The 16,660-nt window shown below is 39.5% G+C and overlaps 1 protein-coding gene across 2 annotated transcripts in view; it reads left to right on the plus strand.

The window, feature by feature from the left end:
* The window catches only part of Cdca2 (cell division cycle associated 2), a 35,665-nt gene extending 19,359 nt beyond the window's left edge, over positions 1-16,306 (plus strand). For both annotated transcript variants that reach the window (XM_050121881.1, XM_050121882.1), the window contains exons 14-15: positions 11,926-12,097; positions 14,655-16,306. In XM_050121881.1, coding sequence (XP_049977838.1) covers positions 11,926-12,097; positions 14,655-15,829 — 1,347 coding nt within the window. In that variant the 3' untranslated portion in view covers positions 15,830-16,306. The remainder of the gene's footprint in view (positions 1-11,925; positions 12,098-14,654) is intronic.
* The last annotated feature ends 354 nt before the right edge of the window (positions 16,307-16,660 follow it).

Below are 16,660 nucleotides of genomic sequence, written 5' to 3' on the forward strand. Positions count from 1 at the left end.
TGAAATGAACTCTTTGAACTATTGCATCAATTCTTACAATAGTCTCATTTTTGTGTCCTTTTTAGCTGCCTTGTCTACTTGGCAGTTTCAACCCCAGGTTTCTTACTCCTGCCATGTAATGAATGCCACTACTGAGACACAGGTGTGGGCTTGTTCCGTCTAGAGTCGTGGCTTCAGGTGTTACCTGAAATCCCCTCTAATCTTCTGCTTTACCTGAATGATTTTTCCAATAAATATGGTCAGTTAGTTACTAATCTATTAAAAGTTAATATTTTGCCATGTGGTGCTACATGACTTTAATTTCAGCACTCAGGAGGCAGAGGCAGGCGATTCTCTGAGTTTGAAGCCAGCCTGGTCTATAGTGCAGGTTCCAGGACTGCTCAGGGCTACACCAAGAAATCATGTCTCAAAAAAAACAAAAATAAAACAAAAACATTGATATGTTTTCCATACATTCTTATCTATGCATTCTTTAGAATTCCACTCTCTGCCCTTGTAAATCATTTACTTATGGTGATTTCATATGCACATGTTTATTAATGGCAAAGTCTTAAAACCAAGCCTTCTTGATCTGTTAAGTCTCTCTCCGGCTGCCTATTGGACACACCTTCTAAAGCCATCTCTTACGAGCCTTTAAAAGTCAACATTTTTGGGGCTGGAGAGATGGCTCAGAGGTTAAGAGCTTTGCCTGTTCTTCCAAAGGTCCTGAGTTCAATTCCCAGCAACCACATGGTGGCTCACAACCATCTGTAATGGGGTCTGGTGTCCTCTTCTGGCCTGCAGGCATACACACAGACAGAATATTGTATCCAAAATAAGTAAATAAATAAATATTTAAGAAAAAGTCAACATTTTCATAATTAGTCAGTGTTACCCCTCAGGAAACCCACATAAAAGATTCCATGATCTTCCTCTTATTCCATGAAACAAAAAGAGACTATTTTTCCTTGTTGATTGGCTCAGATACACCCGAGCCATCAAATTCAGAAAAGAAAAAAAAATTTTTTTCCTGCTTTGTTTTCTTTTTTAGACTTGGGGTAATGGTGAAAAATTACCTTGCTTCAAAAGTGTGTGTATGTTCAGTCAATGGTATGCATACCATTTGTTGAAATGAAATTTATTTTTTTCAAAACAATCCTGGCAGCTGGGTGGTAGTGGCGCAAGCCTTTAATCCCAGCACTTGGGAGGCGATTCTCTGAGTTCGAGGCCAGCCTGGTCTACAAAGGGAGTTCTAGGACAGGCTCCAAAGCTACAGAGAAACCCTGTCTCCAAAAAAAAAAAATAGTGCATATATATTTTTTCCTAGCAAATCAGTGGCCAGACAATTCAGGAAGACTAAACATTAGATTGCTCTAATCCCTTCCAGGACCCTGCTGGATTAATGTAATTGGTGTAATTTAAGCAATAAAGGTAGAATAGCAATGAGAAGGGGTGTTAAGCAACAGATGACAGCCTTCAATGAATTTCTAGAAGACCAGGCAGATGGGAGCATGTTGGCGAATAGAAGATGTGGAAAGATTTACAGTTCAGAATGTGCTAGGGAAGAAACTAGAGGGGTCTGGGAACCAGCCTGCTTGTGAGAATCCCAAGAGACTCTGGCCCAGAATTGGCAGGTACAATGGATGGGAAGCATGAGAAGTAGTACTGCAGAAAAAGATTAATTGAAGTCTTACATATGAAACAGTCTGCACCAGTTGGCATGCTATCCCTCTCTCCCACCCTGATGTTCAGAACAGATGTTGTCATCGAGGTTAAAAGCCCATTCTGGCATCTGTAAATTCCCACAGTCTTAACAGCCAACTCTTGCCCTGACACAAAGCCTAACAGCTGAGATACTTTTATACTGCACTGCCTTGCCCTGTCCCAACAGGAAGTTTTCAAGGAAAGTTTCCATACAGCAAGGAGACTGAGCTAGAACACACAGGAAACTCGTGTTCTAGTGTGTTCTTAATTAAGAATCAGATTATTGAGTGGAATCAATATTGTTAAAGAGACAAGTTAAAATACCAATATGTTACAAACAAAACAAAAACCTGACCTCAGAGAAGACAACTATGAACTAGAAGAAATACATGTATTTTGTTAGATTTAAGAAATTAAGAAGGGGATTCTATACAAGGGAAACAGAAAAATAATTGGAAATTTAGGAAGTTGCAGGTTGTTCTAAGTCTTCATCTGTCTTCTCTTGGCTCTGCCAACTTGGTACTGGCCCTGCTGAGCTATTGATCTCCACAAGTAATCCATGCCTTTTAACCTGTTAGAAGTAGAAATGGTCACAGTGCTCACTATATGTCACCTATAAGAGGATCTGCCGGCATCCCCTAGATTTAGACCAGACTCTCCACTGTTGGTACATGGGATGATTTCAACTTGAGGAAATGCTGTGTCTTGGTCATTAAGCATCTGGGTGCTCCCTGTAGGCAGTTTCTTTCCCAAATACAGGGCAAGGCACTGTTTCCTCGTGGTCAAGAGGAAGGGCAGTGTCTTACTCAGTGTTGTATTGCTGTGAAGAGACAACCATGACCAAGGCAAGTATTACAAAAGAAAGCATTTCATTGGGGCTTTTTAAAGTTCTGAGGTTCAGCCCATTATCATCACAGCAGGGAACTTGGCAGCATGCAGGCAGACATGGTAAGGCAGAGTATTTGAGAGTTCTACATCTGGATCAGCAGGCAGCAGGAAGAGTAAGACCCTGGACGTGGCTTGAGCTTTTGAAACTTCAAAAGCCCACCCCAGTGACACATTTCCTCCAACAAGGCCACATGGCCTACTCCTTTCAAATAGTGCTGTTAAACCAAGCCAGGCAGTGATGGGCATGCCTTTAATCCCAGCATGGGAAGCAGAGGCAGGTGGATCTCTTGAGTTTGAGGTCAGCCTGGTCTATGAGAGCTAGTTCCAGGACAGGCTTCAAAGCTACAGAGACACTCAGTCTCAAAACACACACACACACACACACACACACACACACACACACACACACACACACAAATCAAATATGTACCTATGGGGGCCATTTTCATACAAACCACTACAGCCAGTGACATCAGCAGAGACAATTTCTGATTTTATGGCTCTTAGCCTCTTAAGGACTTGGGTCTGTGCTACTGCATCTGGCTGGTTCCTGAGCATTGCAGGTGACTGAAGCAGAAGAAGCTCACTCCATGTAACTGACCTACAGACCACTGTGATAAACTCAGGGGCAACCTTCCACAAAAAGCCTTACTAGGGTTCCATTAAGGGGCCCAGAATAAGTTACCAGACTAAGTGAGATGAAAATGTGCCAACGCTGAGAGTAACTGTCCAGGAAGTTTTGGGCCTGGAGATATACCTGCTCCTTAAATTCCTGACCACTTTTTCAGTGATACCTGTAGAGTTCCAAACTATTGCATAGAGACCTGCACTTCTTGCTCTCTTTACGCCACTCAAGTCATGTTCCCTTTTTATCTTGTTCACACTTGAGCCTTATTTGGGGGATTATAAATAAATAAATAAAAGGAAAAAGAAAAAAAATCTTAAGTAAAAGACCATATCTGAAGGAAGGCAGCAAAGAATCACTAATGGAGGCATTAAAAAAGAGAATTCATGGCTTCTGCTTTGATAACCCTGACACCAGAGTTGAACACAGTGGTCTTCTGGTAGAGATGTTCATGTGCTGTTTCTCCACAATATGACCAGAAACTCATGTCTCAGATGGTTTGATGGCTGTCTGTATGCTGATCTGGCTCTCTATCTATGTATGTATGTATCTCTCTCTCTCTCTCTCTCTCTCTCTCTCTCTCTTTGGTTTGGTTTGGTTTGGTTTTTCAGGACAAGGTTTCTCTGTGTTTAGCACTGACTGTCTTAGAACTCACACTGTAGAGCAAGCTGGCCTTGAACTCAGAGATCCACTGCACATCTAATCTGGTTCTTTTGAAAGAGCAACAGTAGAAAAGTGATGGGAAGAATGGCCTTGTAGCTATTGAGGCCTGGCCTTCCATCTGTGTGTGGCAGGTGGCTTGTGAGAAATACTCAAGTATGCTTTTTTGCGCTTGTTTGGTTCATGCTTCATCATTGGTTGAAGAAGAATAAATCTGAAGTTCTTTAATGTTGTATTAACACTCACTGTTTGCTCATATTTAAAGAAAAGGATTAAATCCATTTTCACCACACTTCTCCCCCCATATACATACACATATACATACATACATATGCACATATGTAATATATATAGCAGTAGTCAGACTGGAGAATAAAGGAATTTCTAAAAAGTAGAGTACAAGAAGGACTTATAGGAGAGTTATCCAAGAGACTTTACTGGAGCTCAGAAAGAGCAGGAGAGGGGGGAATTTTAGTAGAAGAAATTGAAAATATATTATTTCTCAAAATTGAAACAAGGACTTTTCAAACTAAAGGGACCTAGGAATGCTTGGTGTCTTAGTTACTTTTCAATTGCTATAATGAAACACCAGGGTAACTTATGAAAAAGTTTAATTGGTTTTAGGATTTAAGAGGATTAGGGTTTAACATACATTATGGAATCACAGCAAGTGACAGACAGTTGGAGCAGTGGCCAAGAGCTCACACACACACATCTCCATCTGCAAACAGGAAGCAGAGAGATCTGAAATGGTGCATATCTTTAACTTCTAAACCCACCCCAGTGACATGTTCCCCAGTAAAGCTAAACCTAATCCTCTCAAATAGCCGCTAGCAAGGGACCAAGAATTCAAATGCCTGAGACTTATAGGAGACATCTCATTCACACCACCACGCCTGGTACATTAGAAAGGCAGGACAGTATGAAATTAAAGAACATAGATAAGAAGAAGAGTGGACTTTGCTTATAAAGAAACAATCCAAGTGGCACCAAATTACTCAGAAATTAAAATGATCCCTGGGTGTACAAAGATGCTCAAACTGTACTTTCAGGGACCATTTGGTCATCATAAGTCCCCCTGTGACAGGAGTTAACAGAGATTTAGAAGGTGGAAATATATATACATTGCTAGTGGGCCAAAAAGATGCACTCAGATTTCTTTGAGTGAGGCAGATCTGTGCAGAAGTGAATTTGGGAGGATCTGGCTGAATCTAGTATTCATTTCCGCTTCTACTTGGCATTCCTGGTTCTGAGAATGCCTCAACGATCCACTGAAAAATACAAAAGGATATGTGTCCAAAGTCATTCATCATATCACTGTAAAGCAGAGGATTAAACACAAGCCAATGGCATCAGATATGACACTTGATTGATAAGTAGACTGTCCACCAAATAAATTTACAAAGCTGTAAAAATAGTGAAGAAAACTTCCATATGCTGCTATGGAGTAATGCCAGAATACACTTACTTATATACTTAGCAGAAAAAGGCAGTTATAAGCAATGTGTATAAGAAACAGTTATTGCTTGCCTCTCACTAAGTCACATTTTCAAGTAGCATTAAAATGAGGTCATTGGGGTTGGACTCTGATCAAATCTGTTGTCCCTATGAGAAATAGAAATTTGGATACTAGAACCAAAGGAATGGACTTGTAATGACATGGGAAGAGACCATCTACAAAGCAAGGAGTAGTTAGGACTAACCAGCCAGTTCGTTGATCTCGAACTTCAAGCGTTCAAAATTGTGAAAATAAAGTTAGCTTACCAAACCTGCGATGACTTTGGCAGGTGGGTCTAACAATTAGACTATCATTATCTAAGAAAACAAGAACATGTACATATTTATGCAAACGTGCATATGTTAAGTGTTTTAATTCCCCCCCCTTTTTTTTTTTTAAAGGAATAAAAGCTCAAAACATGTTATCCAGGTATGGCAGCACAGCTTAATGGATAAATGTATTTATCACCAAGCCCAAGGACTTGAGTTTGATCCATTTGATTCTCCTGGTGGATGGCTAAAACTAATCCCTTCAGAGATGTCTGCTAACTTCCACATACATGTCATGGCACATGTGTGTACACACACAGACACACACACAAGTAATTTAAAAGAAAAAAGGGGGGGCTGGAGAGATGGCTCAATGGTTAAGAGCACTGGCTATTCCTCCAGAGGTCCTGAATTCAATTCCCAGCAACCACATGGTGGTTCACAACCATCTATAAAAAGATTTGGTGCCCTCTTCTGGCATGCAGGCACATGATGGCAGAATATTGCATACATAATAAATATTTTTTTAAAGAATTGAACTTACTGTCTTCTCAAGACTGGTAGCTAGAATAGAAAAATATATGTCATTTTTTTAGTTTTGACCTTAAAATCATGTACATGTTTTACATGGCTACAAATCAAGAGGATTCTTTAAAAATTGAGATCAAATAAACCAATTTTGCTATATTGAGTTTGCAGCTTAACCTTCTTTAAAAGAAGAACCTGCAAATTTTAAATTTTAAACCTGCAAATTTGTATATGTTATGATATGCTTAAGGACCAAAAATAACTGTAAAGAAGCAGTGTGAGACACTCATTGATAGAATTTGGTTTAAAATATTAATAATTTTTATTGTCATTAAGAATTAAGACTTCACCTGGCAAACTGGCTAAGTGATTAAGAGCACTGATTGCTCTTCCATAGGACCCAGGTTCAATTCCCAACACCCTCATGGCAGCTCACAGCCATCTGTAACTCAAGTTCCAGGGCATCAACCCCTGTGTTCCAGACTCTGAAGGCACCAGACACATTCATAGTACACAAACACATGCATACCAAAATGCTCCTATGCATAAAAGAATTTAAAAACAAAATATTAAGGCTTCACTTTGAGACAGAAGATTATAGATCAAAGTTAATTTGAAGGAGTAGTATTGGTATGAATTCACTGATATTTTCCACTTAAAAGAATTTTCTAGCCTTTTCCATTGAAAGTAAGGAAGAACAAGTGACTCTGGTCCCACTGCTATACCTACCTGTAAGAGACTGGGGTTTCATGGAGAAAAGGATTCTCAAATTTAGAGCGCTGTGTGTAGAAAGTGAGCCTGGGTCTCTGTACTCTAGTGCACAAAGGAAGCTCAAACAACCAGGGTCTTATTAAAGAAGAACAGTTGATAGAGTCATTACAGAACACTGAAACACAAGCATGGCATAGGAAATACCATGTAAGTTTGTAGTAGTGCTTTGTCTAAAAGTGCATTGTCATACCAGTTCACCTCTCTGAACATGGAGAATGAAATCTGAGCTCCGTTTCAGGTAAATAGGTGATGAGTTGGTTTAGCTCATGAATGAGAAATGGATCGTCTGAGGTGCTAAAATTAGTAAATAAATTGGTGGGACATCAAAATAAACATTCAGTGAGTACGAGGCATTGTGGAGTAGGAAAAAATATGTTCAGACTACATATGACAAAGGATATCCAAAATATTTAAGGAACCCAAAAACAAGAAATTAGCCAAACTTTAAAAATGGAAGATGACCTGGATAGTACTTCTCACAAGATTATATACAAATAGCCAACAAATACATGAAATGGTGTCCAGTGATGCTAGTCGGGGAGAAGGGACTTGAAATGGATGTGAGGCCACCTCACACTTCTTGGGCTGGGTGTTGTAGAAAGATATTGGGTTCTGTTGAGAATCTAAAGGAAGGTAGTTGTTGTGGAAGACACTGTATGACCCGCAATCCCACTTCTAGCTGTTGAGAAATGAAATCAGCTTGTCAAAGGGAAGCTGTACTTCCGTGTGTGTCATTCCTACATGTATTTAACTTAAGTGTACATGGAAGGACAGGTAGGAAAAAAGGTGTGTTTAGACACGGCCACGCCTTCTCGTCGCAAACATGAACTACTGTCGTCATTTGAAACAGCATATTTTTGAGCCTGGAACTAGCTCTTGTAGACCAGGCTGGCCTTGAACTCACTGAGATTCGCCTCCCAAGTGCTGGGATTAAAGGCTTGCGCCACTACCACCCAGCTGCCAGGATTGTTTTTATTCTTCAGGTTTCTTTTGAGACCAAAGTTTATCATGTTACCTTGGCTGGCATTGGACTCCTGGGCTCCAACAGTCCTCCCATCTCAGCTATTTTGTGGTGGAACTACATGCACTGACTACACACCTAGCATTTTTTTTGTTTTGTTTGTTTTTAATGTGTTTGGGTTCATGTGTATATGTGTACCATCTTGTGCTTCATGCCCACAGTGGCCAGAAGAGGGAATGCTATCCCAGTTCACAGAACTGGAGTTACAATAGGTTGTGAACTGTCAAGTGAATACTGGGAATCAAACCTTGGTCCTCTGCCAGAGCAACTCTTAATCACTGAGCCATCTTTCCAGCCCCCTCCCCTGACTATTTTTAGGCAATTTCAAAACCATTTGTTGTTTAAGTATATCTTAATTATGTGACTAAAACAAATGATAATCGTTGACTTTTGCCTTCTGCCCTGTGTGAAAAATACCCGATCTGGAAGGGAGTGGAATAGAAATAGAAGCAAGTTCCTTCCGTTGTCTTCCATACACTCCAGACCCTGAGCCAACCTTACCATTTTCAGATCACATGGCTCCCTCTGGGATTCCTTATGTCTTTGGCTACTGTGCTATAAGGAAGTCTTTTGTTGTCGTTTGGTTTGTTTTTAATATTCAAGTAAATTCCAATTTTTGGTCAGTTTTTAGGCTTTGTCAGATCTTATGGGTAAGATCAGTGCTTAGATGCCCTGTTATGACAAACCTCTTAAAATATTCATCCTTATTCACACCTCTTAGATAGGGTTTCTATTACTGTGACGAAACACCATGACTAAAGGACAAATTGAAGAGGAAAGGGTTTATTTTGCTTATACTTCCATATCACTGTTCATCATCGAAGGAAGTCAGGATAGGAACCTGGAAACCAGAATTAATGCAGAGGCCATGGAGGGGTGCTGCTTACTGACTTGCTTATCATGGCTCAGCATGTTTTCTTACAGAACCCAGGACCACTATTGGCCCTTTCCCCTCAATCACTAATTAAGAAAACGCCCTACAGGCTTGCCTCTTATAGAGGCATTTTCTTAACTGAGGTTCCCTCCTCTCAGATGTCTTTAGCTTGTGTCAAGTTGATATAAAACTATCCAGCACATTAACATTTAGCAGATTTTGGGTAAGCTCAGCACAGTTCATTTTGTTTGACATTCATGCTTTCAAAGTATGTAAGGTCATAAGTATGCTAATTAGCTTGATGGAGCCATTCCAGAGTATATACATTATCAAAACATTGTAAGCCATAGGCACTTTTATTTAACAATTTAGTTTCCTTATGGTATTTTTCCTCTCTCAATGTAACAGAAAGGAATTTGGAAGATTCCTAATAGCTAGGTACTGGCTATTCTAATATGGGTATTGGTCAAGGCCTGTGTTAATCAATTCGCATTCAAGCTCCTTTTATTACTTGTTCTTAGAGAATTTCATACAGTATACTCTTATCATATTCTTTCCTGCACCCCCTCCCCCAGCTCCTCCCAGAACCTCCCCTCTCCCTATCCACGCAACTACGTTTTTTCTCTCTCTTAAAAAAAAGGAAGAAAAAGGCCACTAAAAAAACATGGAGTCAGATTTGTGTTGTCCATCTACTCCTGAGCATGAGGTCTGCCATGTGGCTGAAATACCCAGTATCCTCTGTCCCTTGAAAAAAAATGATTTTTTTTCCTTCTCCTACCACCTATCATTTGTAAATAGCTTTTTGGCTAGGGGTGGGATTTACCCACTTCCCCTCCTTCATGCTGGGATTTTTGCTGGCTTGAGTTGGTGCAGGTTTGGACATTCTGTCTTGATGACTTGGCCATGGCCTATGTGGAGTATTTTGCTGTGACTCCCATTCTGCATGAAAGGACAATGGGGTATTCATTTGACATTGCTTGGCAGCTAAGTGATAGACTCTGAACCCAGAATCCAAATGTTTCTCTTCTGTAGCACATCTGTGAACCCCACCTTAAAATATTTCTTTTCTCTTGGCTTCCCCATCCACTGACCAAGCCAGATTTCCTCATCTAGTCCATGAAATGTCAACAGATGTTCCATAAAAAAGAAAGTTTAATGGAAAAATATTTACCCAGCGCTTTTCTTATGTGTATAGAGATTATTTATGCTGAGAACTTCTCACAGAATTATATGTTAAATGTATATTGCATATCACCAAGGGGAACATTCATCTTGTAGCATTCTAAAACTATTTTTGTGTGGAATGTTGTATTTGGTTTTATTTTTACAAGTTATCTATAGATATCTTGAGGAACACACAGTTCTGTGCCATTTCTGTGTTCTTGAATCTCATCCATTCCCTTACACTGTTAGTTTCCCCTAAAACTTGTAGGCTGTTTCTTGAGTATAAATTCGCAGGTGTGTTTGCCCGCCTTAGTGTAGAGAAAGCAATGCTTTTCCTGGAGTCACTGTATTATACAAGGTTAATTATGTCTGCTTAGCTGCTGTTCCTGCATGGATGCCAGGGCTGCATATGCTAGCTGCCACCTGTGGTCTGTGTTGAGTACTTGCAAGTATGTTTCCTGTGCTGCACCACCAGGATAGTTGCCCCAAGATCACAGTGAACATTGTGCTTTCTGTGCATTTTGAAAGCCTGTCAGCAGCAGGGTCCTCCTCTATGTGCCTGTAGTCTGACATGGTGTCTGCGGGTGGTGACTTTACTCTTCGACCAGGAAGCCTTAAGGCCACATCCTGTTTACTTTAGTTAGCACAGCACATGTTATCAACTGGCTTTGCTTCCATAAATGTCTGGATGGATTCGCTTTCTTGAAATATTAACTGTCAAAAAATATGTTTTGTATTGAAAGTTTGAGAATATATTTCATCCCTTTTGTTAGTAAAAGTCTTGTATTTCAATATAATGCTATAATGTTCTTAAAGTTTTTTTCCATTTGGAACTTTTTTAAATAAAACTATTTCTCAGTATTGGTAGGGCATTATGAATCAAATATAATCCTACATTCCATAAGTTATTAAAGTATTTTTTTTAAACAAGTGGTTTCATCTTTTTTTTTAATTTATTTATTTATTATGTATACAATATTCTGTATGTGTGTATGCCTTCAGGCCAGAAGAGGGCACCAGACCCCATTACAGATGGTTGTGAGCCACCATGTGGTTGCTGGGAATTGAACTCAGGACCTTTGGAAGAGCAGGCAATGCTCTTAACCTCTGAGCCATCTCTCCAGCTAAAGTATTTTTTTTTAAGGTCTGGATAGTCACATTTTTTATAAGTCAGATGTCTTATTGTGGCCTCTTACTGTACTAGAGCTCAGAGCCTTTTGCATGGTAGGCAAGCACTCTTCCTCTGAGCTCTGTCCCGAGCCTGTGTGACCTCTTTGTTTTAATCATGATTAATTCATTTATTGTTTGCATAAATTCATCCAGATTTATGTTACCTTTCAATGTCATCTAAGCACCTGCTGTCTCTTCAACCAGGTTTATGAACAGAAAGCAGCCTCCCATAGAACTTCAGTAGATAATTCATGCTAGATTAGATATTTTATTACGTATGTGTTTTGCCTGTGTGTGCCAGGTGCCATTGGGTCCCATAGAACTGGAATTATAGACAGTTGTGAGCTGTCTTCTTGGGTGCTGTGAATTGATTGATCTCAGAAGAGCAACCGGGGCTCTTAATTAAGTAATCGTGGATTATTATGCCTAGTTACAAATAATCTCATTAATTAATTCTATGCAACACTATACCATCTAATCTGACATTTTACTTTGACAAATACTCTGGAAATCGAGAAAGTTTATGCATTATCAATTGAGTTTGGGTTCATATTTTATCTGACTTTATGTAAGTTACCTTTCTCTTGTCATTTGAACTCCATTTTTTAAATGGAATAACTGATTTTAAGTTTTTCTAAAAAAAAATGCACAACTTTAAAAGAATTTACTGTGTAAATGCTAATTAGAAATATCTTATGTATGAAAGGGCCAGAACTGAGCAGGGGGGGGCCTACATCATTCTCAGTCACAGTGTCTGAATACGTATCTTTTCAGGCTCTAAAAGGTTACAGAAAAAAGAAAAGAAGGGGGAAGAAGAGTGTTGAGAAATGTTTATATGGGAAAAGAGACATTGCATCCAAGAAGCCACTCCTGAGCCCTATCCCTGAGCTGCCTGAAGTCTCTGAAATGACAGCTCTGGCTGACTGCACACAGAGGACATGTTCAGGTGCGTCTCTCAGTCTGAGCTTATTTTCTTTCACCCCCTCCATGTGCTCTCTCTTACCTTTTCCCATTCACTTTTATTTAAAAAAAAAAAAAAAAAAAAAAAAGGTTGAATTCATTATCAGTAAAAGAAGTTGTAGCCTGTGATCTGTGAGGAGTCTAGGCTCTATCAGAGTCTGATGAAATCCTCATCATTTTTATCAGAAAAATTCAAACACAAAATTTGCATGTAATTTTGTGGGAGATTATTTCTGTTTGTCTACTTTTTACTGTACTTTGTGTGGCTCATCACAAAGTAGGCAAGATGCTTGCTTTTTAATATATACATCTTAAGAGTCAATGACAGTGCCAGATGGTAGCAGCACACATCTTTAAGAAAAGAGAGTCAGATGGATCTCTGAGTTCAAGGCCAGCCTGGTCTACAGAGATTTCCAGGGCAGCCAGGGCTCACAGAGAGCCCTGTCTCAAAAAACTGAAGAAAAAAAAGAAAAGAGTTAATATCAGAAATAGGAAAGTAGAAAAACTAGCCTTATAACATTTCCTTACAATTATAATCTAGAGATGGTTATTTGTAAGTTGGTCTTGATTACCTTGAGAGTTACTGTTACAAGCGAAGACCAAGGTGATTTATATCCTAAGATTTATTCATTCTGTGTGTGTGAGTGTTTTGCCTGCATGTATGTATATTCACTATATACATGCCTAGTGCCTGCTATAGCCAGAAGGAGGGCATCAGATCCCCATAACTGGAGTTGCAGATGGTTGTGGGTTGCCATGGGGTTTTGGAAACCAAACCCACATCTTCTGCAAGAGTACCCAATGTTCTTAACTCCTTAGCCATCTCTCTAGCCCCTTTAATGTGTAAGTTTAAGCTGAGTTTTCGTGCTCAAACTGTTATAAAAAGTACCCCCCTTTAGCATGTTGATTTTTTTTTATATGTAGCCATTTTAAAGTAGTTACCTTTGTCTAATTTCATATCACCTTAGCATGCATTTTTAAAGAATTCAAGATGAATGATATGTGTGTCACTGTAGACTGGCTTCTGCAGGCATCCTCAACTTGAGGGCAGAGCAAGAGTTTAACAAATACTCAGAATAACTCATTCCTGGCTTCTTTCTTTTGCTCTTGTCCTGTCGTATGGAGTGCTGTGAAATGGGAGGTCTGCCATTTCTACCTTCTTTTAATCTGGCCTTGATTCTTCATATCTATTAAAATGTTACTACCTTCATTGCAGGAAAATACTTTGACTTTCAGTGGTTTTAATCTGTAATTGCTGTTGTCACCTGAAAAGAGGGTTTAAGACAATTTAGTTTATTTTCATCTCTCTCTATAATGTTTATTCCCTAACATCTCTTTTTTCTCGGGATGCTATAAAAATATACCAATACTAATTTTAAAGTAATAAAAGATCCTAGCTAATATGGTCATTGTAAATCATGACTTGTGTGAATCTCTAACTTTACATACTATTTAACATACTCTAATCATGAATGTATTTCATCAGATTGAAATGTTTTTGTTTTTTTAACTTTAGGCTCAGCTATATTTTATATAAATCTTCCAGCTTTGATTTAATTTAAAACATCTTTTATATTCATTTGAATGACCAACTAAAAACATTATTTTAGATAATAGAGATAGAATCTAATAGCATTGATTTAGAATCATAAGAACGGTGATTCTCAACCTGTGGGCCGCAACCCTTGGGGACCAAATGACCCTTTCACAGAGGTAACCTAGCACCATTAGGAAACACAGATATTTACAACTCACAACAGTAGAAAAACTATAGTTATGAACTAGCAACGAAAAGAATTTCGTGTTGGGGTCACCATAGCATGAGGAACTATATTAAAAGGTCACATTATTAGGAAGGTTGAGAACCTCTGCTTTAGGACAATATGTCCCTTCTCAATCTCAAACCTTACTAATGGCTTTCTCACCTATGAAGTACTGCAAACATACAGAGCTACATGTGATGTTCTTGTCTGGAGGATGAAGCTTAGTCGGAAAGGAGGTGACAAAGCCGGACTTTGAGATTAGGTTCCATGGCTCTGTTTACTTTTTAATATATATTTTTTTGTATCTACTTGAATATATTTTATGGGAATTCTTAGAAGCCATGACACCTGCACATTTCAGCTGCTATTCTTCATGTACCCTAGAATTCTGATTTTATCACCTTGTTTTAAGAAGAATTTAAAAAGTGATGTCTGTTTTTTCAGTCAGTAAGAACTGTTTCACACTATTGCACCTTTTAGCATGAGAAGCACATTAAAGAAAGGAAACTAACACAGCAGTCTAATTTTCATAGTCTGAACTTGTGTGCTTTATTATTCCATGGTTGAACACTTGTTTTCTTAACCTATGGACTGGGATGGTAAGGGACAGAGAACAACAGATGTGCTCAAGAACAGTGTGATGATTGTAGGTTGTGTACTTTCTGAAAGTTTAAAAGACAGTGTTGCATAGAGCACATTTGTGTAAGTCACAGACTGCTCATTTCATAGGCATTACACTGTTCCTTTGTAACTGAATGTAAGTGTGTTTCTATGCCATAGATGATTTCAGCGTAAGTGGTGAGCTGGAAGACGTGATCTCTCTTGAAATTCCTGTCAAAAGAGAGACACTCTTACCTCTGGAGGAAGGTTCGCCTGAGCTGGATCCAGCCTTTGACCAGTCTCGTGTATCTGAATTGTGCTGCTGCTTGCTGCTGGGCACTGCTGCTTCTGAGGAAGGCACAAACCCCAACAACAGGGACACAGGCAGAAACAGTAACTCCAGAGCAGAAAGTAAGTGTCAATGTGCAGAGGAGCCAAAAACTGAGACCAAGACTGAAAGCAATCCTGTGCCTTGTGCTTATGTGACCCAAAAGCACATTGTGTCAGATAGTCCAAAGCCTCTGTGTAGCCCTTGGTGCCAGGAATTTTCCAAAGATGATCAAAATACAGAAAATCTTTGTGATAGCCTTACGGTTTCAGAGAATATGAATATAAAGTGTGAGAAAGAGAGTGCATGCTCAGCTCTAAAGGGGAATCTGCAGTGTGACCCTTTCCCATCTGACTCAGAAAGGGAGCGTAATTGTTCAGAAGATATTCTAGTTAAAAATCTAAATGAATCTACAAGCCCCAGTAAGAATGCAGGAAGAAAACATGCAGAGAACGGCCGCATCACGAGTGGTAGAGGAAGGAAACGAAGATACTCTAGGAACTTTTGTGAGAGACAGAGTTCATACCTGGAACAGAACGGTAACTCTGCATCTTCCCGCAGTGGGGAAAGCTCTTCAGAGGTTATTGTGGGGAATCCCCAGCTTTGTGAAGATTTATCTGCCGCCCTAGAGCAAAGCTTTCAGAGAGCAAGCACTAAACCCAAAGTGAGACGCAGCTCAAGGCTCCAGGGAAGCCTGGAAGATACAGGGCTTATATGGATCTTGCCTCCCACTCCTCCCACATCCCAGGAAACGAAAAGGAGGAGGACAATTTGTGCCTTTGACAGCAGAGGATTTGAAAGTATGTCCTCTTCTAGAGAAGAGACTATATCCTCGGGACAAAACCCAGGTGCCCTGCCGTCCATCCCAGGCAGTGAGGGCCAAGGTGTTGGTTCTTCTAAGCTACCTGGGAGGAGGAGGAAGAGCATCTGTGTGTCTATACTCCCAAATGCTGAGAGTACCACTGAGCTACCAGGCTTCAAGAGAAGATCCTTTCTCAAGAAGGGAGAGAGCTCTCAACTGCCATGAGGGGGCTGGGCACAGGAGAACTGGTTCTGGAACTGACAGTTTCACCTGGCATTGGCTCTTAAAAGGAGGGATCCCAGCTTCCTCCCTGCTACTTTCATCCCTGTTCAGCTTCAGTGCGTTGCTTGTTTCTAATAAAAAGCATTTGAGTTGTGATGACTTTGAGTAGAAATAAATGAATTTCTTCATCATCCAAAAGAAAAAAACCTATTGTATATCTTCTCCCTCCAAATGCTAAGTAGGTTTATTAGTCTTACTGAAATGTTCATTTTTAAACTCAACAGTATTTCTGCATTTTTTTTCAGTTTCACAGAGCACATTTAATCTTCTACACTTGAAAACAGTACACAAAAATAAATCCATGTAAATAGTAAAACTGAGGATCTAAATTAGTGCTTCTCTGTGTTAGAGGGATGACAGCTAAGTAAATGATACTGTCTCATAATGTTGCCTGTATTTAAAATAAAGTCATATTAACTACTTTGGATGTCTACTCAGGAATACTCAAACTGCTTTTTAAGAGTGCATAGTTGTCTTGATTTACCTGGTTTCTCAGGGACTACTTATCACAAAATTCTAGGATACTTTAATGCCAGAGGTGGAAAAATGCTGATAATTACACTTTGTTCCCTTTCCTTAGTGAAATGAAAACAGCATGAAGGTAAAAGCAAATCCCTCACAACGGCACAATCTTTACGAACACCCATTTCTGTATACAAAAGTCTCTCAGCTTTCTTCATTGTTGACAGGCCCCTCAGTATGAGATGACAGTGCTGAGGCCTGCCACTTCTTACAGTACTTTCTGAAGACACTGAGGATAGAGTTTAGTTGTGG

The sequence above is a fragment of the Alexandromys fortis genome, unplaced genomic scaffold (genome assembly GCF_014885135.2).
Source record: "Alexandromys fortis isolate MF-2015 unplaced genomic scaffold, M_Fortis_MF-2015_v1.1 scaffold_203, whole genome shotgun sequence".
NCBI lineage: Eukaryota > Metazoa > Chordata > Mammalia > Rodentia > Cricetidae > Alexandromys > Alexandromys fortis.